The sequence below is a fragment of the Myxocyprinus asiaticus genome, chromosome 36, assembly GCF_019703515.2.
Source record: "Myxocyprinus asiaticus isolate MX2 ecotype Aquarium Trade chromosome 36, UBuf_Myxa_2, whole genome shotgun sequence".
In the NCBI taxonomy this organism is placed as follows: Eukaryota; Metazoa; Chordata; class Actinopteri; order Cypriniformes; family Catostomidae; genus Myxocyprinus; species Myxocyprinus asiaticus.
Genome location: NC_059379.1, coordinates 31,680,361 through 31,705,397, shown reverse-complemented (window position 1 = coordinate 31,705,397; position 25,037 = coordinate 31,680,361). Strand labels below are relative to the sequence as shown.

Below are 25,037 nucleotides of genomic sequence, written 5' to 3'. Positions count from 1 at the left end.
CCAAACGTGACTTCAAGTTTATGCAATCTGAGTTATTAAATCATTTTTCTGATAACTCGATTAATCATCAGAATAGTCGTTAGATTACTCGATTACCAAAATAATTGATAGTGACTGCCCAAGTATTTTCAACTGTTTCCTTCCTAAAACCCTGTTTCCATCCCCAAACCACCTTGGTTTGGGGCCCAGTAGCTTGAATTTTTACATTTCGAAGAAGAAGCCTGCATGCCTGCATGTTTTCAGAAGTGATCCCTTCTTAATAGATCACAAGATGGATATGACAGTATAGTCACAGTCTGGGATGGGCAGTATTTCAGATACATGTATTTGAAATACAAAATATTATTTTGTACTTTGTATTTTAAAGTCTTTGAAAAAATCAAATGTAATTTGTATCTAAATACTTTGTGCCAGTCAACCTCTTTATTGGGATGCTGATTTCCTGTATCAACTAGTTCAGTCATGACTCCTAACCCCAACTTTCATGCATGCGAGCTGCAGATATCAGAGAGAACGGCTCCGTCTAGTATTGGCATCTAGCAAATTTTCTGCGTTCCTGTAAGGAAATATGTAGTAAGATAAGGTGAGGATGTGATGGTCGATTCTACTTCGTTATTTAATTTCCATTTAAATATTAAGGTAGCTATGATACCTCTCGCTAGGGATAGGCACAAGTACTCGGGTACTCTGACGTGGCAGCAATGATCGATCATGAAAAAGATGATCGATGGTGATCATGCATGATGTGACTTTTCACTTATTTCGAAATTCAGTGACAATTACCTGACAACTTAACACAAACATTTCAAAGAGGGAGCTTATTTTAAATTTTGAGATTGATTATGTTGTGGTTTTGAGGGGTACATTGATTGTCAGAGACGTCTTATAGTAACCAAACTGATATACGGCGCTCCAATGCTATCGTTACAATAATCAAAAGAGAATGTAATTAACCATGTTTTGATCACCTGTCTCTGCAAAACATTTGCTAAAGACGTTTTATTATCCTTTAATGCAAGAACTTTGACTCGGTAATGGATATTATTTAATAAAAGTGAATGTTTGTCATTGACAGTAAACCTCCCTGCCCTGGGTGCCGAAATGTTTGCGTGACGTAATGCAAACCTGCGTCTTGATGAAACTTGAGTTTCCAAGTTAGAAGTCTGACATAATAAGTCATTCCGTTGCACTTTCCCCAGTTGTAAGGTGGAAATTCCGACTCTCTGAGTTGAATGAAACGCTTCATGAATCATCACAGCAGCAACAATACAGAGCATCGCGGCTTTCCCCACAGGAGCGAACACTTGGGGAGACACACACACACACCAGGCATGTGGCAGTGGACTCAACGCACTGAAGCACTGCATATACAGCAGGCGAGTGTTTCAAACAGTTAGACAGAGTGCAGCTAAATGGAACAGAATGCAGTGTCTTCAAAACTGAACTTCAACTTAACACGCATATTAAAAACGCGATGGTTATGGCGTGTCCTGTTAAGCCAACCGCGATTTGAAAATAGACTGGTGCGCGCTTACTATAATTACTACTGTAGGAAGAACAGACAGACGTGCATTGTGCACATTCTTTCATTGAGTTGGGCAGCGAATCTTCACATAATGACAAAATATGATGCATTATATTTTGATTATGTAATCTTTTGTACATTTTGTAACAGATTATTTATTTTATAACAGCCTATAATAATGAATAGCTGATACACTGGAACAACAAAATGCAATGCAGCAGCCAAATACGTTTGTCAGGCATGTTATTATTTATACAGTTATGTACATGTCATTGCCCCTTGAGTACCCGACGAGTACTTAGTCCGAGTACTCTCTGCGATCCACGCACAGCTTACCACGCACCCCATTGAGAGTGAGAACCACTAATCGCGACCACGAGGAGGTTACCCCTTGTGACTGTACCCTCCCTAGCAACCGGGCCAATTTGGTTGTTTAGGAGACCTGGCTGGAGTCACTCAGCACACCCTGGATTCGAACTTGTGACTCCAGGGGTGGTACTCAGCATCAATACTCGCTGAGCTACCCAGGCCCCCATGAGAGAAAAGATTGTTTAAAAAAAAAAATTGATTCTTCAGCATGAAACCCATCTAAACGATACACTTTCCTATGTGCGTCGTAGTGTATCACTGGCTTGTCATGTTACAACACATAAAAAATATATCTGATATTAAATGTATAAATGGCAGTTTTCCAGTCTGTTGTGTATTTATTTATTTTCTTATTAATTTTGCATGCATTTCCTGAATATTAGCCTATTATTTACATATTTAAATATACTATGTATTATATTTACAGATTTTTTTTAATGTATCATATTTTAATAAAAATGTATTACTAATGACAGTTACTTAAGACAAAAGGGTTGCAAATCAACAGCAATAAAATAAACCTGAAACGCATTGCTTTTTTTGTCATTAACAATTTTTATTGATTCCATACTCAAATTTAAACCAACAGCACATGAATACACAGAATCAACGTTTATAAATTATTTTTGAAGGTTGCTGGATCACTAAATTGATCATAATAACGTCATATTATGCAACTGCACATTGCTTTACACTTACAAAGGGCTCACATCCTACTAGCTAAGTCATGCGTTAAGAACAGGTGAAACCAAATGAAGTACTGACTTATTTATAAATTATCAAGTAGTTACTAAGCTTTTAGTTTGAACTTTACATCCCAACTTAAATGAGACTTTACACACAGCTGGTGCAACCTTACTCTTATATCCCCAAACCCAACCCAGAATGCTTATTCTTCAGCACACGCTCTCCCTCCTGTGAGCTAAATCTACCAATCAAATACCCAGATGCAGACTGTGACGCTCAATGTGAGGCAACGCTGTTTATGAAACTCCCTGGTTAAGATGCTCTCTGATGTAAAAATTAAATATTGTGAAAGTGTAGGAACACACTGCGATATCCTGGTAATGGGGTAGGTAGTTTTATTAGGGGGTGGATGATGTGTTGTGGGGGCCACAAAGGGTGGTTTTGCTTAGGGTCCCAAAAACCTTAGAAACGCCACTGCTCGAAAGGCACTTCACTGCGACTTTAACCCTAGCCCAAACCCAAACCCCAACCCAAAACCTAAATGTCATTGGAGTAAAAATAAAATTTCTGGAGTGAAAATGAAACATGGAAAACACAGGAAAAGGTAAACACATTTGAATGGGGTTAATATCAGCAGGGCTCAACGCTAAGGATTTTTTCTACTGGCCCGATCGGATCAGTGCTTCAGATTTTTACTGGCCCAGCCAAAATTTTTACTGGCCCCAACAAAAAAATGATAAATAGCTGTTTTTACCATCATGGCTTTAAAAATGTGTCCGAAGATAAATATTTTTTTACATATATTATGTTTTTAAGGCAATGTCCCACAAAATGTAATCACATTTATAATTTGCAAGATATGATTTATGCCTTATGTAATCCCATATAAGCACTTTACAGATATAAATTCATAAATACATCATATTAACCTCAGCCATACTGCCATTTACACATGAGTTTTTAAGTGAAGAGTTCTGTGGAGGAGATGATGTGTTTTCGGTCACTCGTTTAATCATGCTGTCATGCAACTTTTGGCCATGTGTAGTGTATTCACACACAGGATCAAAGATTGAATCACTGAGTTAAAGATGTGATTATTGTCTGAATGTAAAAAACATATGAATCCCTGAGAAGAGACTTGCTACCAAATCGGTTGTGATGTGTAATATACATTAGGGAGATATTAGGCCTAATCTGTGAATTAACAATGTGTACTGTATATAACATGAAATCAGACAACCTAAAGGCCAACACAGACTGATGCACAAAGCACAAAAACAAAAATACCTGTACAGTCCAGAAATGAGACATGTAACTGGTGTTTCCTGAGGATGATATGAAGTAGACTGTTTTGAATATTCATCTTCACCCTGCAGCTGAACAGCTCTAATAATAATAGCCTAATAGCCATAGTGATCTTGCTTCTTTTCATATCAAACACTAGTATTATGTCGAATTAATGTTTACGTTTTGAAACAAACCTAATTAAATCTATACATAAATTTTGGATATTGAGCAGCTTGTGATTTCCAGGCACATGTATAACTGGGGTTTAACAAAGTTTATTACGTACCATTCGGCGCTTCATCTCTAAAGGCGAATTAATGAGAGAAAATGTGCTTGTTTTTTTACAGTGGGAATATGATGATGAGACATATGCATGGAGAGACATGGATTTTCAGTCCTATAGAAAGAAACTGTTGGTTTCTTGTGTTGCAATGTGTGGATTACTGCTTTTCACCAACATGTAAAAATAAAAAATGTGGGGATTTCACGCACTATGAACACGGAATGTGCGGGGATACATAAAATGTTGCGCAAGACGTGCAATCCCGCTACAAAATTCAATAAGTGGGGTTTTTTCCCTTCTATTTTCTACACACTGGTAATAGCTGCTGCTAAGACACTTGGAAAAGAGCGAAGACAGTACTAGGAGAGTGCACTTGGTGTCTGTATGCGACTGTGCCTTGGCACGTCTAGTATATTATCCATCGGGCAGTCCTTATTGTCGAGCCCTGATCAGGGTAATGGAACATTAGGTAGCAACATGTTGTGTTCCAGTGGGAGCATGTTAATTCGGACGTAGCTACTTGCTCCATTATCAGTTTGTTGTTACTTAATGCAGCCTGTCTCTTCTCTTTAAAGGGGCCATATTCTCCACTATTGTACACTTTAAGTGTATTTTAGTGGTTATATTAGCAATGAAAGTCAATGCAACTTTTTAAAAATCTTAACTTTAATTTGTGTGTGCGTGCGTGCGTGTGTGTGTTTCATAGCCAAGTTGCCAGTGATAAACTACTTTTCCATTAATATGTTGATAACATAAATTGCTGCAAAAGAGCTTAGCAGAAACCTTCCATTCTAATGAATATTGCGTATCTCTCTTATTCATCAACATCAGTTGCAAAGCTTAGCAGTATGAATAGTCCATTTAATTTCACAAAGCCTTGTATTTTATTCTGATTCTCACTTTTTTTTGCAATCAAAGTTTTTAATGAAGAATTTAAGAATTGTCTACAAAGTGCAAATACTCTTTAATTTCAGTAGAGCAATAAAAATCCTGTTTTCCTTATATGTCCCCTTTAAAGGGATAATTCACCCCAAAATGAAAATTCTCTTATTATTTACTCACCCTCATGATATCCCAGGTGTGTATAAATGTCTTTCTTCACCAGAACCAGAAAAATAAAAAAAATGTCTTAGCTCAGTAGGTCCTTAAAATGCAAGTGAATGGAGTTTTCTATTTTGAAGCTCCAAAAATTACAAACTTCATCCATTCGATACCAGCTGTTAAATTAATGTCTTCTAAAGCAACACAATTGCTTTTGGTGCAAAAAAATATAAATATTAGGTACCTTTTTAACTCTAAATCATGCTTTTGGTCGGCAGCGGTATGCGTGTGTGATGTAATCGCACTGGCATTTGAAACACGTGAGAACTGACGCATGTGCGTCACAGCTGGAAGAGCAGTGCTGTTACAAGTGAGGAGGAACGCTGTACAGTAACTTGGTTGGTTTTGGTTTAGATATGTATTTATCTGTTTCTTTACTCACAATGGTGCGTTTGTGTGCTTATTCTAGATGTCTCAACCGAGTGGAGAACGTGAGAGTACGTCTGTATCATGGCAATGCAAATACATCACACGAGAGACCGCTTGGACTCCACCCTCTCCTGAAGCATTGGATTATAGTTAAAAAGTACTTAAATATTGATTTTTTTCACATCAAAAGTAATCATATCGCTTTAGAAGACATTACATAAACTGCTGGAGTCGTATCGATGACGTTTATGGAGCTTCAAAAGAGAAATCTCCATTCACTTGCATTTTAAGGACCTACTGTGATAAGATATTTTTCTGTTTTTCTTCAAATGTGTTCTGGTGAAGAGAGAAAGTCATACACACCTGGGATATTATGAGTAAGTAAATATTCATTATTTTTCAGTTTTGGGTGAACTATCCCTTTAAGAGCTTCCTGCCAAAAATAGAGGATGTTCTCTGTCATTTTCCCATCAATATTAAACTTCACAGTGCCATTCTGGGTGGGACTAATATCACCACAGGAAGAGACAGAATGCCACCCCCATCCTCACTTTTTAAGAGCCTCTATCAGGCCAGGGGCCCTGTTTTCCTCAAACCTTAATATATACATCTTGCCGATGGTTTTATACCCCCAGTCTTTTATCTAAGACATTTCCTGATCGCATTATTTCAAATCAGATCTTCAGTTAGCAAGAGCTACACCACAAAAAGGATGTCTTTTTTATAGTTACCATAAAACACTGCAGGTCTGATAAAGTAGGGTTTGTTTAAACCAGAGTACAGAACAGGTCAAGTCCCAGGAAGTAAATAATGCTGTCTGATGACATCCCATAGTAAGCTAAGGGGTGGGTGAAATACCAATTGCAGTGTTGCCAGATTTTTTTCAAAAAAAAAAAAAAAAAAAAAAAAACAAGCAACCTGGTCTGGAAAAACACGCTCAAAATAAGTCACTTGCCTCACCAAAATAAGTGAAAACGAGCAATAAATATTTTTCTTGTGCAATCATAAGTTAAATATCATTTTATATACAGATCTGCTTCTGAGTCAAAACCTGAGATCATCAAATCTGTATTAATGCATCATCTCTAACAATAATTCAGTGAAGACTTGGAAACAACTTAGAAATATTGGTTTCATAAAAAAATTATTGGAATGAAATTAACTGGTTATAACCAGTTACCAGCATTTAAAAATAACGTTTTCACTCCAGAACAATTGAAAATGTTTTGTTTGTTTTTGGTTTTCGTTCCTTGAACCGTTTTAGTTCCTGCTCAGAATTTTAATGTGAAACTTCACAAACTCAAGCTTTGAAATTAAAACACAAACCCACAGATGTAAGAGGACAACAAACCATAACGATATCCACCACTCAATTCTAAAATTGTTACATTGCACTCAAATACAGTGTTTCCCAACCTTTTAACAAAGCAATATTAAAATCTTTCCATCTTTTGGGAACTACTACATAAAGATGAGGGGAAACAGTGTGCAACTCCACCTAACTACACAGCTTAAGGGTTTCAGCACATGGTCAATGTTGGCTTAGTAAATGGAAAGTCATTGACTGATATTTACAGGGAAAATTAAAGCCTACTTTCTTTAAATTGCGACAGAGAGCATACCTTGACTTTGCTCCTTAAATACAGTTTTTGTACAGTATACCTTAAATACAGTTTTATGGCATTGAAAAGAGTACAAGTTGTGTATTTGCTAATTATTAAGGCTTTGAATGGTTCAGATAAATCACTTCATTAACAACAAATCCATTACATTTCAACAAATTACTATCCTGACACATTAATTGGGATTTCAACAAAGTGAAACACCTCTTCAATTAACTTAAAGAAATTTTCCGGGTTCAACACAAGTTAAAGGAATAGTTCACCCAAAACTGAAAATTCTTTCATAATTTACCCTCACGCCATTCCAGATGTGTGACTTTCTTTCATCTGCTGAACACAATCGAAGATATTTGAGGAATATTTCAGCTCTGTAGGTTCATACAATGTAAGTGAATGGGTGAAAAATTTTGAAGCTCCAAAAAGCATATAAAGGCATCATAAAAGTAATCCAGTTGTTTAATCCATATCTTCTGAAGCGATATGATAGGTGTGGGTGAGAGACAGATCAATATTTAACTCCTTTTTTACTATCAGTCTCCACTTTTATTTTCACATTGTTCTTCTTTTGTTTTTGGCAATTCGCATTCTTCATGCATGTCGCCACTTACTGGGAGGAGAACTTATTGTAAAAAAGGACTAAAATATTGATCTGTTTCTCACCCACTGTTTCCCCTCATCATTTCGCTTCTGAAGACACTGATTTTACCACTGGAGTCTCATGGATTACTTTTATGCTGTTGTTATGTGCATTTTGGAGCTTCAAACTGTTGGTACCCATTCACTTGCATTGTGAGGTCCTACAGAGCTTAGATATTCTTCTAAAAATCTTTGTTTGTGTTCAGCAGAAAAAAGAAACATCTATGATGGCATATAAATGATAAGATAATTTTCATTTTTGGGTGAACTACTCCTTTAAGTTCAATTGACAGCATTTGTGGCATAATACTGATACCACAAAAAATTATTTCGATTTGTCCCTCACTTTCTTTAAAAAAAAAGAAGAAAAAAAAGAAAGAAGAAGCAAAAATTGAGGTTAAAGTGATCCACTTATAATGGAAGTGAGTGGGGCCACTTTTTGGAGCATTTAAAGACAGAATATTGAAGCTTATAATTGTATAAAAGCACTTACATTTATTATTATGTAAAAACTTGTGTATTATTTGAGCTGAAATGTTGTTTAAATCATACATTTTACAGTTGTTTTAGGGTTTGTCATGTTACGTCGTCATGGCAACAAAGTTAAAATTGTATATAATTTTATACAGAAAAGGTTAGTAAGCAATTTTATCACATTAAAATCATGTTAACACCCATATTGTATTGTGGCTATACTTTTGAAACGGTGAGTATTTTAATGTTAACTGATTGGCCCCATTAACTTCAATTGTAAGTGTCTCACTGTAACCCAGATTTTTGCTTTTTTTAAAAAGGAGGGGCAAACTGAAATTAATTTCTGTGGTAATCAACATTATGCCACAAATGCTGCCGATTAAGCTTAATTTGTATTGTACCCAGAATATTCCTTTAACACTTAAATGCATACCTAGGGTCTTTAGGGACCCGGGACCTCATTCCACCCCCTGTACCTCATCCATTTTTTGGAGTTCTGCCCACACCACTTTAGTATTCCTCAATCTATCTCTTATAAATAGTGTAACACAAAACAAATTAAATAAAATAAAAAATTATAAAAATTATAATGGTTTAAGTACCAAATGTGTATATGGTCATTAGAGACCCGAAGTATGTAAGAGTGTCAAGTTGTTGTTTTTTTGCACTTCCATAAATTATATTTTTTATGATTATTTCATATAGTATTTATTTAAGTTTACTATCACAGGATATCTATTTCTTTGTTTATTACAATAGAAATGAGTACTATATTCATACAAATACGTACTATATCACGTTGACTTTCTGTGCAACAGTGAATTATCAGCAATGGTGAATAATCAGTATTCCATATGCGTGTACTCATACATATTATACATGCAATTTCTTACTCAAAGAGGCGCTGATGTTTCAGCGATTGACTTGATTTACATTTGATATTGCTATTTGATGAAGAAACAACATTGAAGTAAACTATAGCAAACACAACACATGAACAGTATGATATGATAATTGTCATTTGGGTATACTACTGAAATAATGTAAGTTGTGTATCTATTTAGACTCAATAAGCACCTGAGAAAATACATATGTGTAACTTATCTTCTGTGTAGATTATGTGTTCTGTGCAGCTCAATATGTGTTTAACAGCCAGTTGCATCTCATGAAATTTCAGTGTGAAAATAATTAATCCTGTTCTAGATTTGTTGCATTATCTCTTTAATTTATGAAAATTAAAACATCAAAATATATCAAAACATATTTATTTTATTATTTTGTAATTGTCTTGAAAGTATTTTGAAAATTACACTATCTGGGCATTTTGTACATCAAAAGTGCCGGGTCTCTAAAGATCCGAATTTGTAAGAGTGTTTGGGAAAATTACAATGCATTTAAGGGTTAAACATTATCCCAGCAGGAGTAGCTTTACTAGGCTACATCCATTCCAAATCTCTTGACCACCTTTACTGATGTTATGTGGTAAGTTGTAAACAATTGATCAGCAGTGCAAAGAAGAATTTTTATCTTTATGGCGTGATGACACGAGGCATGTTCTGGACCGCTATCTTCTTAAAGGGTCATATTAACCATGGTTCTCTTCAACACTACCATGTCCATTTAACCTTGTTCTCTACTCTTTATAGGGCCTCAAATGCAAAGCCCTAATGTATGCTGGTGGCCTTCTGGTGAATATCTGGACTCTGGAGCACACTGAAGGAAAACATGGCAAATGTGATCTGAAATGTAGGAGTCAATACAATGTTTACACACATATAAAGACTTGTTTTCTAATAACATATAAATAGAGGTGAAATCAGTGGCGTCGCTAGGCTCCATTTACTTGGGCACAAAAGCACATGCACCACAACCTAGGCCATGTCTCCAACCATATGGACATTCATGGCAATTTAATGGTGCTTATCGGAGCCAGATGACCACTGATCACATTCCACTTTTACAGTATGGAAAACAGCAGATTGGACATTCTGTAGAAGATTTACTTTTGTGTTCTGTTCCGATTAAAAGACAATTATACAGGTTTAAAACAACATGAGGATGAGTAAATGATGACAGAATTTACATTTTTGGGTAGAGTGATAAGTCAACCAAGACAACAATGGATACCAAACATCAAGATGCTACCAAATCCGGATGCACCTTCCAACCCATGTCTCCTTTTGCACACATTAGGGAGAGTGTTGGTAGAGGGATCGTCAGATCACATGGTTTTACCAGTGAAAGAAACCCAAAACCAACTCCTTCTGCATCCAAGAACATGTGATGCTCAGTACTCTTTAATAGACACACACACACACACACATTGTAGACAACACACCCTAAAATTGAACAAAATCTCCACCAAATAAGTATCTCAGTCAAGACCACTTCTGTCAAATGAATTCTTGAGTTGAATATTTAATGCATACTTTTATTCACTTAGAGACAATTACTGCAATATGTTGGTGTTCGGTATATGTTTTTGTTCTGTTCTGTTCTGGGCAAACTATGTGCCCATCCATGCAGCCATGTGTGGACAGAGCAGGGAGCGCAGGGAATAAAAACCCTCAGGGGTAAGACAACAGGTCCAGCAGAATTATAACAACATTGTAAAAATTTTTCTAAAAAACATTCTCCTAATGCAACATGGTACATTGTTTTGTGAAGCACTTTGTGCTAAATTGCTAAAAGGTGATATAAAAATAAAGTTATTATTATTATTAGGCAGAGGCTATTTGCACACTGGTGCAAACAGTGGCAGATAATGTTTGCACTCCTAATTAAATAGCAGTGTGTTTATTGTGTATTGTGTTTGTTTAGAGTCCCACAGACACCCTACACCCACCCTTAACCCTAAACCTAACCCTAACCTTACCTTACAAAAATTAACAATGGTTATACTACAGTAACAATAGTATGACCAAGGTATTTTGTAGTTAAAATCACAGTAACCACAAAATTAAACATGGTTACTATATCAGTACCATATTACTGTAGTGACACCATGGTTAATTGCATTAAAACTATGGCTTCTGCCAAAAAAAAAAAAAAAAAAAAAAAAAAACATGGTTACTACAATATTTCAATAGTAAAATTCATAGTTAAATTTACCCAGATCAAATCTTTATCTCAACTCCCCAACCATCACCATGACCAAATCACTGTGAGGCAATCAACCTTTGTATTCATTTTTATTTATTATTATAAGTAGTATAAAAGGAAATATTAAGAGTGGAGACAGGAAACAGGATGGGGTAAGTGAGAAAAGCGACACTTGAAGCCGCAGTCTTTCTTTAATTTCTGTGTTTTCACCAGACTATTTGAGTGCAAATAGCCACGCTGTGTGGCAGGTGCTATTTAGACCAAGTGCAAATAGTCACTCCGTTATTAATACTTCCATTCTTTCAATGCATAATAGATTTTAAAGACGCTACAAAGAACTTCTAATACTGTATATCAAGTTAGTAAATCAAGAACAAGGCACAATAACACACTGCAAATAGGAATTCCAAACTGGCAATTAATTGTAGTCTTAGAGCACAGAACTACAAGACAGATAGCTGTCACACAAGAGGTGGAGCAGGGGATGGAGGAGGGTGTTAAGGCAATGAATAACTTGACTAACGTGACTAACTTGACTAACTAATAGCTTGACTAACCTGCCTGAACTGAAGCTACGCTTGATGTCACTGAACAACGCTTTGCACAGCTTCTCCATCTATACATCCATATTGGTATTATACACATCATGGTAGTGCAACCTTTTAGATTCAAGTAAGCTCACTCAAACCAGTAACTAGCATGTGCTGTTATAAAACCAACCACGGAAAAGGTCCCAACCTCAGGTCTCAATCTTCCATCAGACCTTTCTGATAAAACCAAAAACAAGCATTCCCTTTCCATGAGCAACTGAAGTACTTAAACTATTAGCAAATAAATAGAGATTTTCTTTAAATCTTTAAATCTGAATTCTAGTTATCAGGCATCTCTGTAGAACATTTTATTCCTTCTGGTACCTTTGTGAAAAGCAAGAGCGAAAAACAGTAGGGGGTTAAGCAAAATCTGATTTGTGTGGTTATGATGAGCATCTCGGGAATAACAGTAAAGAGTCTCCATCATCCTACGCCTCTGATCAGGGCAACATGGATTAATAGTGGAGGAATGGTGGGATACAACTGATCACTGCTAGCATCATCAGCCGAGCTCTGAAACGAAGACACAGGCTATATTTACCTCTGACTCTGACACTGTTGGATGGGAAAAAGAGTGAGGATGCACAGTCAGCATCTTCTGGAACAATAGATTGGACATATTGTATAATTCCCACGTATACAGGTATACACAAATAAAGGTATGCAGAAGAGCAAATACAAAGTGAGAGAGGGTATTTGGAACATTAACAAAGGCAATTCTAAAGTAAAATTTAATATAGGATAGTCAACCAGTCATTGTCGTAAAATAAATCCCAACAGGGTGATCTGAGGTCTTGTATAACTCTCAAGGGGTTTATTCTGCGATAATGATCTGACAGTACATTATTTCATTAATATTAACAAAATAAATAAATAATTAGACATGAAATATTTATTTGAGTTTAAACTACGAATCTTTTATTCAAGGGCATAGCCAGGAAATTACTTTTAGGTGGGCATCAATAAAGATTTATAGGCCAAATTTTCCTTAATAACAGAAAGTCGACACATTAAAACAGTTCTTTCACACTTTCAGAAATAAGAATTTATGCATTTTTTTAATTATTTTATAAATACTTATTTGAAGTCAAAGAATAATCTGTAATATTCTGGGTGTCTAATTTGGGTGGGACCAGGCCCTCCCCGGCCCACCCTTGGCTACACCACTGCTTTTATTATATGCCATGAAAGAGAAAGAAAAGGTTGCCTGGGACAATGGTCAGTTATACACTTTAGCAGATGTTCCAAAAAAGTATTTCCCCACAGAATACTGCGACTGACCAATCAGAATCAAGTATTGTATATATATATATATATATATATATATATATATATATATATATATATATATATATATATATATATGATTATTAAAATTATTAAACAATACTATGATATATTATATATATATATATATATATATATATATATATATATATATATATATATATATATATATATATATAATATTTTAATATTTTCTCTACACATTTTATCCAACTACATTGACTTTCAGCTAAACTGTTGAATGGTGCTCTTGCGTTCTTATATTTCCAATTCTGCATGATCTTATCTCTAATTTATCCTAAATCATTGAAAAAGTTAAACAATTTAAAATCCCAGTCAATACTTATATAACCACTTATCAAGCTAGAAACATTTGTTAAGACATTCTCATGACCACTCGCAGAAGAAAAATACTAAAAACACCACATAAAGTCAACACTGAGTCTATACAGACCAAGTAAAAACCTTTAGAGAGCAAACTAAATCTTGCAGTCTTCCAGATAAAGAAACACTATTGCCTTGACACAGACTGACCTATGCATAATGCGGTGCTCAAGACCATAGCTTACCTTTCACAGTGAGGTAAATATTTCCACAAAACGCTCTTTCTTTGGTCTTCTTTCCAGCTAAAGTCTCCAGTCTGTCTTACCCGGGGCCAGCGCAACCTCCAGGACAGCTGTTACTGACGCAGAAACGTCTTGAATGAAACCTGAGATTCAGCCTCAGGTAGGATCATAGCTGCAAAAAAATCTTACATAAGAGGGTAACAAAATACTAAACACGCTGACTGCTCTACCTTTCCGTGTTAGCGTTTGTTTTACAGTAATCCCTAATCTACTATTTAGAGGTATTAAGTTAAAAAATATTGAGGTATATTATAACCACAGAAACGTACACATTTATCCATACCGCACAAATATTAATACCACACCTAAAGGGCTCGCGAGAGAGGTAATGCGTTTAAACGCATATTTAGACCGTTGGTTTGATGAAAGGCGCGAAAAATTTAACGGTTCAGCAAATAAACCAGTCGATAATGAGTTTAAGATTTCCTTTAGACGATTTATGAATTTTAACGAATTATTATTATTATTATTTTTAATGTTAGGCTATTCATAGCACATTACTACTGTTGCTGCTTTTTGTCAAATATTTAATGAATATGAGTTTTGTATTTGTATTTGTATTTGCACACACACACATACACACACATTTTGGTGCAGCTATCATTATGAGGACTCTCCATAGACATAATGATTTTTATACTGTACGAACTATAGATTCTATCCCCTACCCCTAACCCTCACAAAAAAGCTTCTGCATTTTTACATTTTCAATAAAACATCGTTTAGTGTGTGTTTAAGCTATTTGAATTATGGGGACACTAGAAATGTCCTCATAAACCAAATTTATAGCATAATACCCTAGTAATTACCAGTTTGTAACCTAAAAAAATGTCATTGTAAACCACCCAAACTCGCACACACACACACACACACACAGACACACACACACACACACACACACACATACACACACACACACACACACACACACACACACACACACACACACACACACCATTTAAAGTTGATCAGGCAGCTAAAGAGAAATTTAATCTGCTTGACCATCCCGATAATGCTGCCATATTCTAACCTAAGCAGATGTTTCTTGGAAGGGATGAATAACTATCATTGAGCTGCACATGCTGACACCCCAACAACATTAATTTCTGAAATAAAAAAAAAAAATAAAAAACAGAAGAAGCTTATTTAACAGCAAATAAACTGCCTTATTCACGTAAATGATTTGCACACCAACAACCTGATAAAAGAAAAATAGATTGCTATTATGAGATAATAGCATATTATTTAGGTTTAGTTTGTAATAATATTGAGCGTTTAATGCACATTATCCACAGTGTATATACAGCTTGATAGAAAAGGAGCTAAAATTTGAATGAACAGTAATATGTCACACTGGATTTTGTTCATAAGTTTGTAGCACCATCCTCTGGTGTCACAATTCAAAAACATGAAGAATATGTGTTATTTCTGCACCAAACAGAATTGCAAAAATAATCATTCTTTTCAAACAAGTTCCTGAAAACTCCCTTCTGTCTTCCATTGGTTGTATAACTGATAGTCCTGCCCCAAACTCACAAAACTTTGCCACAGGTTAGAAAAAAACAAATTAGAAAAATTGTATTGTTTTTTTTTTTTTTTTTTTTTTTTTTTTTCGGGGGTTGAAAAAACAAATTGAACAAAATACATAAAGTGTCCTCAAATTGTATATGGGCATATTTACAGTAAATTAATGGTTCACCCAAAAATGAAAATTCTCTCATCAGTTACTCACCCTCATGCCATCCCAGATGTGTATGACTTTCTTTCTTCTGCAGAACACAAACAACGATCTTAGAAGAATATTTCAGCTCTGTAGGTCCATACAATGCAAGTGAATGGGTACCAAAATTTTGAACCTCCAAAAGCACATAAAGGCAGCATAAAAATAATCTAAACGATGCCAGTGTTTAAATACATGTCTTCAGAAGCAGTATGATAAGTGTGGGTGAGAAACAGATCAATATTTAAGTCTTTTTTTATCAATCTCCACTTTTTCTTTTGTTTTTGACGATTCACATTCATCGTGCATATCGCCACCTACTGGGGAGGGAGGAGAATTTATAGTAAAAAAGGACTAAAATATTGATCTGTTTCCACCCACACCTATTATATCACTTCTGATATGGATTAAACCACTGGAGTCATATGGATTACTTCTATGCTGCCTTTATGTGCTTTTTTAGCTTCAAAGTTCTGGTCACCGTTCACTTGCATCGTATGGACCTGCAGAGCTGAGATATTCTTCTAAAAATCTTCATTTGTGTTCTGCAGAAGAAAGAAAGTCACACATCTGGGATAGCATGAGGGTGAGTAAATGAGAGAATTTTCAGTTTTGGGTGAACTATCGCTTTAAACGACACTTAAAATGTGAATGTATTTGCATCAGATAACAAAATATCAAACCAACTGGCATCTGCTAAGAAATGATGCTAGACCTTTTACGAAGAATGAAGTTTACTTGCCATTTTTGCAATTACTTTTAACCAACCAGTCAAACCCAGTAACCCCAGGTGTAGTGCATATTATGGACATTTACTTTTCTGAAATGTTTTGGTTGAAAAGTGTGCTTGTGTGCATTTTGTGATATTTTGGTGACCACTTTTGTTGACATATAATAGTCCATATACAGTATAGCTTATACACGATTAAAAAACAAAGCAATTTTGCATAGGCAAAAATTAATCTACAGTCCAGCTCAGAGATTTAACAACAAATTCAATGTCTTTTACAAGACCAAGAGATCAAATGTGATTTGTGAGAACATTGTGTACTTCATTATCATCACAGTGTTATTTCAACATAACCAGAACAAGAGGAAGTGCACTCGTGACAAAATATCCTCAGGTTTACGCTGTGAAGTCTTGGGTTGCCATTTGGAAAGTGCTGTTTTCAGTTCGGGACTTGTATTTTGCGATCACTTTGCTTATTTCATTCTGAACCTAAAAAAGGCAATGATTGATTGTTAAGGTCACAATATATATTTCTTTATAGCTCATATCTCATAAATATATTAGATCTTACCTCACTGTTCAAAAAGCAGTATAACAATGCCACAACGAATCCCTTCAAAGAAATGCCAAAATGAGTATGTTGACATTTAGAGTAGCCGTATTATATGTCTTTATAGGTTAGATTTGTTGAAGAACTTTCCTGCTTGTCAGTATTTCAAATGTTTTAAGTGACACTATAAAAGTGTTTTAAGACAGCTTTTGTATTTCAAAGTACTTCACAGTAGAGGGCACAATTTCACTTAACAAATATGTATGTTCTTAACAAAATGCTATACCAGCATTTCCTTGAACTAAACCTCCATTGAAGAACCTCTTGCCCTCTTCATCTTACAAATAAGAGAGATAATTAACAATCAAAGAAAGATTTTTGTTGACTGATAAACAGCACTAAAATGTGCTTTCACTATTTTGTAACTAATTTCTTGCATTGCATTGTAAGTTAGCTGACATTCAGGGGCGGGGCCAGAAGGATGGCACGGGGTGGCAGCTGCCACCCTAAAAATGAGCTTTGCCACCCCACTTGCCACCCCAACTCAGACCCCGCTCGCGTCCTGGAGACAGTGTGCAATGGCTTAACACGTCCGTGTCCATAACAATGTTCTGCTCGTGTCTGGGAGGACAGCGCTCCCCCCCACCCCCACCCCCCGGTAAGACGGAATCCTCTGCAAGACAACACCTCCACCCCTTACTCAACTCTTGCCACCCCTTTGCCATCTCTGGCAAAAACTCCTGGACACGCCCCTGCTGACATTCCTGGGCTGAATTGTAGATTGCATAGTGCCATAAATCCCTGAACTTACCTGGAAGGAGCCTAGCACAAGTTCAAAGAAGAGCCTCGCCTCCAGACCCACATGCTCGGGAAACAGTGCAAACACAATGTAGTGAACTCCAAAAAGAGGGATGAGTAGAAGAGTTGACTTAGCCAGTCGTCTACAGAGCATAAGACATGTAAGCAAAAAAAGAAAGTAAACAGAAAATAAAAGAGGTCAGTGTTCCTTACTCATACATGTGAAGAATCCGTAACACTGACTGACCAAAACTGTGTCATGAAGCCAAAAGTGACCACTTAATGTGATTTGACATGTTGTAATTTATTTCTTTAGAGCTCACCTGTAAAGTCGCCTGTCTCCTCCATTTGACTCTGGGGTTTTTGTCTTCACAACAATAATCCTGCTTATATTAACAAACACCAAAAAATTCACCTGCAAAGTAAGTTAAGAGCACAAATATGTTTTGTTTTGTTTTTGTTTTTTTGGCCTATTGTCATCTGTAAGCTTTGTAGGCATTATGAAGTAAGTTAAGTGAATTTGCATTATATTTTGCATAAACTTACCAATACAGAAATCAGAATGGGAATTTTGATTATCCACCAATAGCCACTGTCCAAGTCATCCCAGCACCTACAGAACACATAGACAAAGGCCTTGAGTGTTTAGATACAATTAACAATTAGCTTCAGATCTTGTATAGTAATTGTCCAAATGCACTATTTCACAATAATCTGAATCTCACCCCTGATTGTCATATTTATGTTTCAGGAAAGTCCAGATGATTACTGTGACAGATGGAGTTCCTGCAATGCATAAAAATCATTTATAAACATTTTAGAATGTTATCTAATTAGTATTTTGTTAGTAAAACATACACTACATGACCAAAACAGGGCAGTATCATGCGGGAGGCATCACCTTAGTGACTTATTGCCTGCATCAGAAAAAAGGTCATTGTCATTCTGTTCTCACCTCAGTTTGAAGGATTCCGTCACAGGCTCAGCAGTCTTCGAATATTATCACGTGTGTTTACAGTAGGTGTTATTATACTTATAAATGTGTAAGTTTGGTTACATTATATTATAATATCAATGCCCAACTCAACCCCTAAATTACATTAAAATATAGATATTTTTTGAGCACCTAACCCCATGCCTACGCCTAAACCTAACCAATTCTCAAAAGCATAAAAGATACAAGTATAGTCAATAATTTACAGTATTCCAAAAATTCCAAAAACCTATAAAAGTATTTCAAATGACTCCTGCTGCAGTTAAATCTTTGCATGTGGCAGTTGGTCAAGACGAGTAAGAGCCAATGGCATTTGACATCACTGACATCAAAGTTGGGGGAAAGTTCACCCAAAAATGTTAATTCTCTCATCATTTACTCACCCTCATGTCATCCCAGATGTGTGACTTTCTTTCTTCTGCAGAACATGAATTTTGATTTTTGAAGAATTTCTCAGCTCTGTAGGTCCATACAGTGTAAGTGAATGATGACCAAAACTTTGAAGCTCCAAAAAGTGCATAAAGGAAGTATAAAAGTAATCCATAAGACTCCAGTGGTTAAATCCTTATCTTCAGAAGTGATATTATAGGTGTGGGTGAGAAACAGATAAATGTTTATGTCATTTTTTAACAAAAATCTCCTCTTGCGATTTGAGTGTTACTGCTGTTACTTCAGTGTTACTGGAGGACTTTTATGAAAATTTTTATGGTGCTTTTCTAAATTTTTTAGACACAGCTTAGACATTCCGACAACTCATTTTGTGTTCCAGAGCAAAAAATAAATAAATAAAAATGCAATGATTAAATAATGACAGGATTTTCAAATAATACAATTTTAGAATTTAGCCTTTGGCAATATAATGGAATGCTTCAAATTAGATGAATACGGCACCAGTTTTCGATGGTGCAGGCAAAAAGTTACCCCAGTGATGTTTTGTCATGAGTATGTTGGACCAAAAGTATGTGGACAACCCCTTGTAATTGTCGAGTTGGCTAGGCCCTTTAATTCCAGTGAAAAAAATCCTTAATGCTACAGCAATGACATTTTAGAGAATTGTTTGCTTGCCACTTTGGAGCAACAGATTAAGAATGGTCCTTTTCTGTTCCAGCGTGACAATGATCCTGTGCACAAAGTCTGGTGTGGAAAAAACTTGACTGGCCTGCAAAAATCCCAGATCTGAACCTCATTGAACACCTTTAGGATGAATTGGAACGCCGACCGTCAGCCAGGCTCCATCATCCAACATCGGTGGCTGACCACACTGAATTAAAATGCTCTACAAGCACGTATGGTGTGGCGTTTGGGTGTCCACACACTTTTGGCTATAGAGTATTTCCAGCAATGGAAAATCTGTTTTTACCCCAGCCAATAAGAGTATACCACCAGAAAAATGTCCTCTTGAGGGCAAAGGTGAACACTAGCAGTGTGTGAAGATAAAGTCCCTCCACCAGCAGCCAACAGAAATTTGCTAGCACACAGTACTGGAAGAATGCCACCGCAGCCTTACATAAAATCTGCCAATGAAATATAGCATTCGATTAAAGAGAGTTAAATGATTGCTTTATAATATCTCAGATTTATACTTTTGACATTTATTAATTTTATGTTTGTAATGGTGTAAATTACCGTAGAGACGGTACAGTGATTGACAGTCTCATCGGCGAATAACACAGCATCTTTTATAAGTACAGCCAGAGCTCTCAGGATAAATGTAGAGAAGAGGTTGAGGTGGATGTATGTCCGTGTACACAACAGCTTCCTGTGAGATTAATGGAGATGTGACGTTTCTTTATTGTTATCGGTGTTCCTTGAAGCAAATGTCAAAAACATCACCATAACTGAGTGACAGCATGCTTTACAGGACAGTGATGAGTGAAGGCATTGATGCACAATTTGAATGTTTAGTGTAAACAGTACCTAAAGATACAGAAGATGAAGACTGCAATGCAGAGAGAGCCAATGGACACTCCATAGCCAACTGTGTACATCAACTTTACCATGGCGAAATACTCTTGCTTACAAAGTAGAATGGAAAATATCAAGTTAAAATACCACTTGATTTTTGCACTTTACCTACTCTAATTATTACAATGTTTGCAAGGCAGCACTGTATTGATATTCCTCAAACATTGTTACAATTTGTTCTAAAAAACTCAGCACCAAAACATTCAGTAGATAATTTCAGATTTAGGTGTGCTATCTAGGTATCAAAGCTCCCTTTGACTTACTTTGGTAGAACATTTAACATTCAAAATGTAATCGACAATTGTGACATTAATAATAATATTTGTATACTGAATTGCACACATATGTACATGCATTTCATAGAACCTAAGCCTAAAACCTAAGCTTATATGAAACTACCACTATTTCTTTGCTGCTTTGTGAGCACCGATATTTCCTTTAGGAAATGTAAATAGTTTTACAGTTTATGCTTGATGAATATGTGATGCATAAATAGAGGGAAAACAGTCTTGTCCCAGAAATAAAACGATAACTTTAACAGAATTTCTGGTTAGGAACTACACTACAAATAATCCTAAAGAGAGATCCACCAATCAGAGAATTGCTGAGAACAAAGTGTGCAGAGTTCTGCAGTTTTTTCCATACTTGTAATCAACAACTTTATATCAATAGTTTTGTGTTTTTCCCATAGTTTTTAATTCAATTACGCTTCATGGGATTGCTTTTCATTTGCCTCATTAAAGATGTTAAGTATACAGTTCAGTCATGACAACTCTCGGAAAGGTATAGCATGTAAATGTGGGTATGACATATTGATAGGATTGGTCTTGGTGGACTAGGTTTGTTACACTGCTGCTGCTGCAGAGCAAGTATAGAGACCTGCTACTGTTAGAAAATACACAGACGTACTGAGTTAAGCATGTCGACATGCTGCTACAGAAACAGATATTACAAACAATACCCCAACAAAGCAGGGAAGCTGCACAAAATGCATAACATATAAAACGAACATGAAAACCAAACAAGCAGATCTATCGCCAAGACTTTTGTACTGCTGCTGCTCCGAAGAGATATATGCACAGAGTGTAGCTAGGTGTGCCTTGGCCACTGGCCAAATGGCGTACTTCTAATGACTTAATTTCTATGTGTGCCTTGGCCTGCTGAACAGAATGGCTTAAACGGCAGGTGAAGTAACTCATAATGTGTACCTGAACCAGGAAAGGCCAGAGCTTATTTAACTAGTGACTTAAACTAGCTATGTGTGGATTTTATTTAATGTAATGTCCCAAGACAGCGATGTGTGCCAGCCAGATTTGGCTAGGGCTTACCTTGTTATAGACAAGCTTCTATGTGACCTTACCGTACAAGCTGCTAGAAGAAAAGCCCCAGCAACCACCCAAGCAAATAGTGTTTTCAGAGAAAAAACTCTCACAGCGACAAACTGAGTCATTTAAATCTTAGACATAGAGAGAGATGCCAATTCATTGGCAACCTGATTACATGTTACTAGCTGATTGGCTTAACATGTCACATGTGAGCATGCCAGTTGGCTAAACTGATAACAGTTCAGAGAACCTATCAGCTTGCGCCACATAGAGTTGCATGGCTGAACGTTTGGTCATTTTTGTACCTTTGCCTTTTTGTCCGATTTTCAAATATGTTTTTGCTTCAAATCAAAGTTTGTGATGTTAAATTTCACCTCGGAGCTTGTTCATTTGGTTCATGGCTTAGAACTCTTTTATAAAAGAATATGAAATTCCTATGTAAAAAAAAATTAAATAAAAATAATGGTAAAAATACTTCCAGAACCAAGAAAGCTTAAAAAGTGGGCGGTACAGTTGCGCTCTATTGGAAGTTTTTCTTTAAAGCATAAAAATCCTACAGTACAACAACACTGTATAAGATTCAAGAACAGGCTCTTTACTGCATCCAGAAACACATGCATAATATTAATTATCACAGTAATCCATAACCTAAAGTGATTATTTAAAAATAAATAAAACTTTTTTCATCAAACATTTCTTCAAGGTTCTGTTTACTCTTTGTCCAGCAGTGTCTTCCTGTTCTGTGCTGTTGTCTTGAAAGCAGGCAGTGTAATAAGGCACACTCTGTCTGCTCCATCCCTGACTAGTGCAGGTGCGGGTGATGATGAAGTCTATGAAAGTCAACCAAAAAAACATATTTTACATTTGTAGCATAGCATTGGACTTTTGTGGCCACGTTAATAGAAAGAGGATGAACTCTGTTAAAATTTGTATATATGTTTTGGTCCTAGATAAGGATAGTACTAATAGAGGAATTTACCATGGGACTTCAGGAGAGGAGGTGGGCAAGACACAGAGACACTCTCTCCAACACTGACTGTAGGCCAGCAGTTCACACCATCCCACTCAATAAGACAACCTGAGGTCAACCACAGTGATTAAACGCAGGTCTTACAGATGTTAAAGGTGACGTGTGTCATTTCTGCACCACTAGCATCACCAAACGTAATTGTACAAATAATGCCTGTTCTCAAAAAGGTTTCCTGAACACTCTCATCTGTCATTCATTGGCGAAATAGTCCCACCGTTAACTCACTCCATTTTTTTAACCAATGTTGCGTCTTTATGGTTGGGCAGCCTGATCTCGTTATTCATAGGTAAATAATTAAAAAAAAAAAATTGCATCCTTTTATGTGAAAATGCTTTGTAACGATGTGTGTTGTGAAAGAGCTATACAAATAAAATTAATTTGACCAAAACTGACTGTTCAATTTTTGTACATTTGGATAGATGCTGAAACATTCAATTTGGACATATAGACAGCATCTATCTATCTATCTATCCATCTATATATATATGTGTGTGTGTGTGTGTGTGTGTGTGTGTGTGTGTGTGTGTGTGTGTGTGTGTGTGTGTGTGTGTTTACATATGTACAGCTTTAGAAACATAACAATTTTTGCGAATACTTTATTTTACAAATTGCATTATTATTTTTTAGATATTTTAGATCCCCTTATCCCATCCTACACTGTACCATGATATAGGTATTTTTGAGCTACTAATCCCAATCCTACCCCTAACCCTAACCCTCACCCTTTCATATCAATTTTTAAAAATGTAAGTGGCAGATAAATTGAATCACAATAATTTAATCCAAATGACCTAAATCATTTCAAATTTAGTCTAAATGACAGTGTGCTGCATTTCAGGTGCTTACGGCATACAATCAGGGCCATTCCTACCAGCGGCGGGGGGGGGGGTCGCCAATGAGGAGGCAGCCACCACGCCCCGTCCCGCCAAGACATTACACAATAAAAGATAAAAGCTGGAGAAAACTATAAATGTCCAAACTATAATAAAAGCTGGAGAAAACTATAAATGTCCAAACTATAATAAAAGCTGGAGAAAACTATAAATGTCCAAACTATAAAGACTATTCAAAAAGCAATTACTTATAGAAAAGCACAATTAAATACTTAGAGCTTAAATCTCAGTCAGTCCCCTACCACGTTTGCTAATGGTCAATACCAAACTTTGTAAAAAAAAGGAAGGTCTGCATTTGCATGTAAAGAGGTCTAAAATCCATTTTATACCCATATATGCAAACTGGTTTATCAAATCACTGGTTCAAGTGCTTGAGTTGACATCTGTGCTTAGGCTCACCTGTATCAGTATCGTTAGAGTTGAACAAAAACTGCATTGAACTGGTTTGTATTTTGAGCCGACATTCAGCTTCTTTTTCTTGTAGATGCAGTATTATAGAACATTCTGGATGAATTGTCCTCACCTGGAAAACATACACAATTGCATGCACACTTTATAATATTTTTTTTAAAAGATCACTGTCTTATTAACCTGTGTTGTAAAATAAGTAAATTACTTACCCCTTTAAATGTAACCATAAGAATCCAAATGATGAAACCATGATAAAGGTCCATCATATTTCTTCTTATAAGGACAACATTCAGTTTAAAGTCAAATTAAAGAGATAAATAATTCTCGGTTTGAAGTAACCAGGTCAGTAATGTTGCAGCACTGCTTATTTTCAAGCATCCCAGTGCTTCGAGTTCTCATCTACCTCTTCAGCCTATTTGATTCAGCAAATGGTGAGATACGACCAGATGGTACAGCCCACTTTTCAGGGTGCACAAGACCCTTCTCACCTAACACAGTTTAAATGTCACTGCTATTAAAGATTAACTTTACATTTGGGTTTCAGTTTAAAAAAAAACAGCTTTTGAAATAAGGGTTATCTCCTTTACAATAATAACATTCTGCATCTGGTAGCATGTTGATTTTAAAATTATATTTAAACAGTTTTGCACTTGCAGTGTCTTA

The 25,037-nt window shown here is 36.0% G+C and overlaps 2 protein-coding genes across 2 annotated transcripts in view; both read right to left on the bottom strand.

Moving 5' to 3' along the window:
* LOC127427370 (sodium channel protein type 4 subunit alpha A) overlaps positions 1-14,020 on the bottom strand; it is a 94,458-nt gene extending 80,438 nt beyond the window's left edge. The window contains exon 1 of the mRNA XM_051674940.1: positions 13,902-14,020. The gene's annotated coding sequence lies outside the window, so the exon portion shown is untranslated. The remainder of the gene's footprint in view (positions 1-13,901) is intronic.
* Positions 14,021-16,298: 2,278 nt separating this feature from the next.
* On the bottom strand, positions 16,299-24,637 carry LOC127427401 (vasoactive intestinal polypeptide receptor 1-like). The gene is made up of 13 exons (XM_051674998.1): positions 24,584-24,637; positions 24,363-24,486; positions 23,020-23,118; positions 22,755-22,870; positions 20,668-20,765; positions 20,377-20,509; positions 20,111-20,264; positions 18,482-18,542; positions 18,303-18,369; positions 18,080-18,171; positions 17,770-17,899; positions 16,980-17,021; positions 16,299-16,897 (listed from the first exon to the last, which is right to left on the bottom strand). The coding sequence occupies exons 1-13, from the start codon at positions 24,635-24,637 to the stop codon at positions 16,805-16,807; spliced, it is 1,263 nt and encodes a 420-aa protein (XP_051530958.1). The 3' UTR covers positions 16,299-16,804.
* Positions 24,638-25,037: the final 400 nt, after the last annotated feature.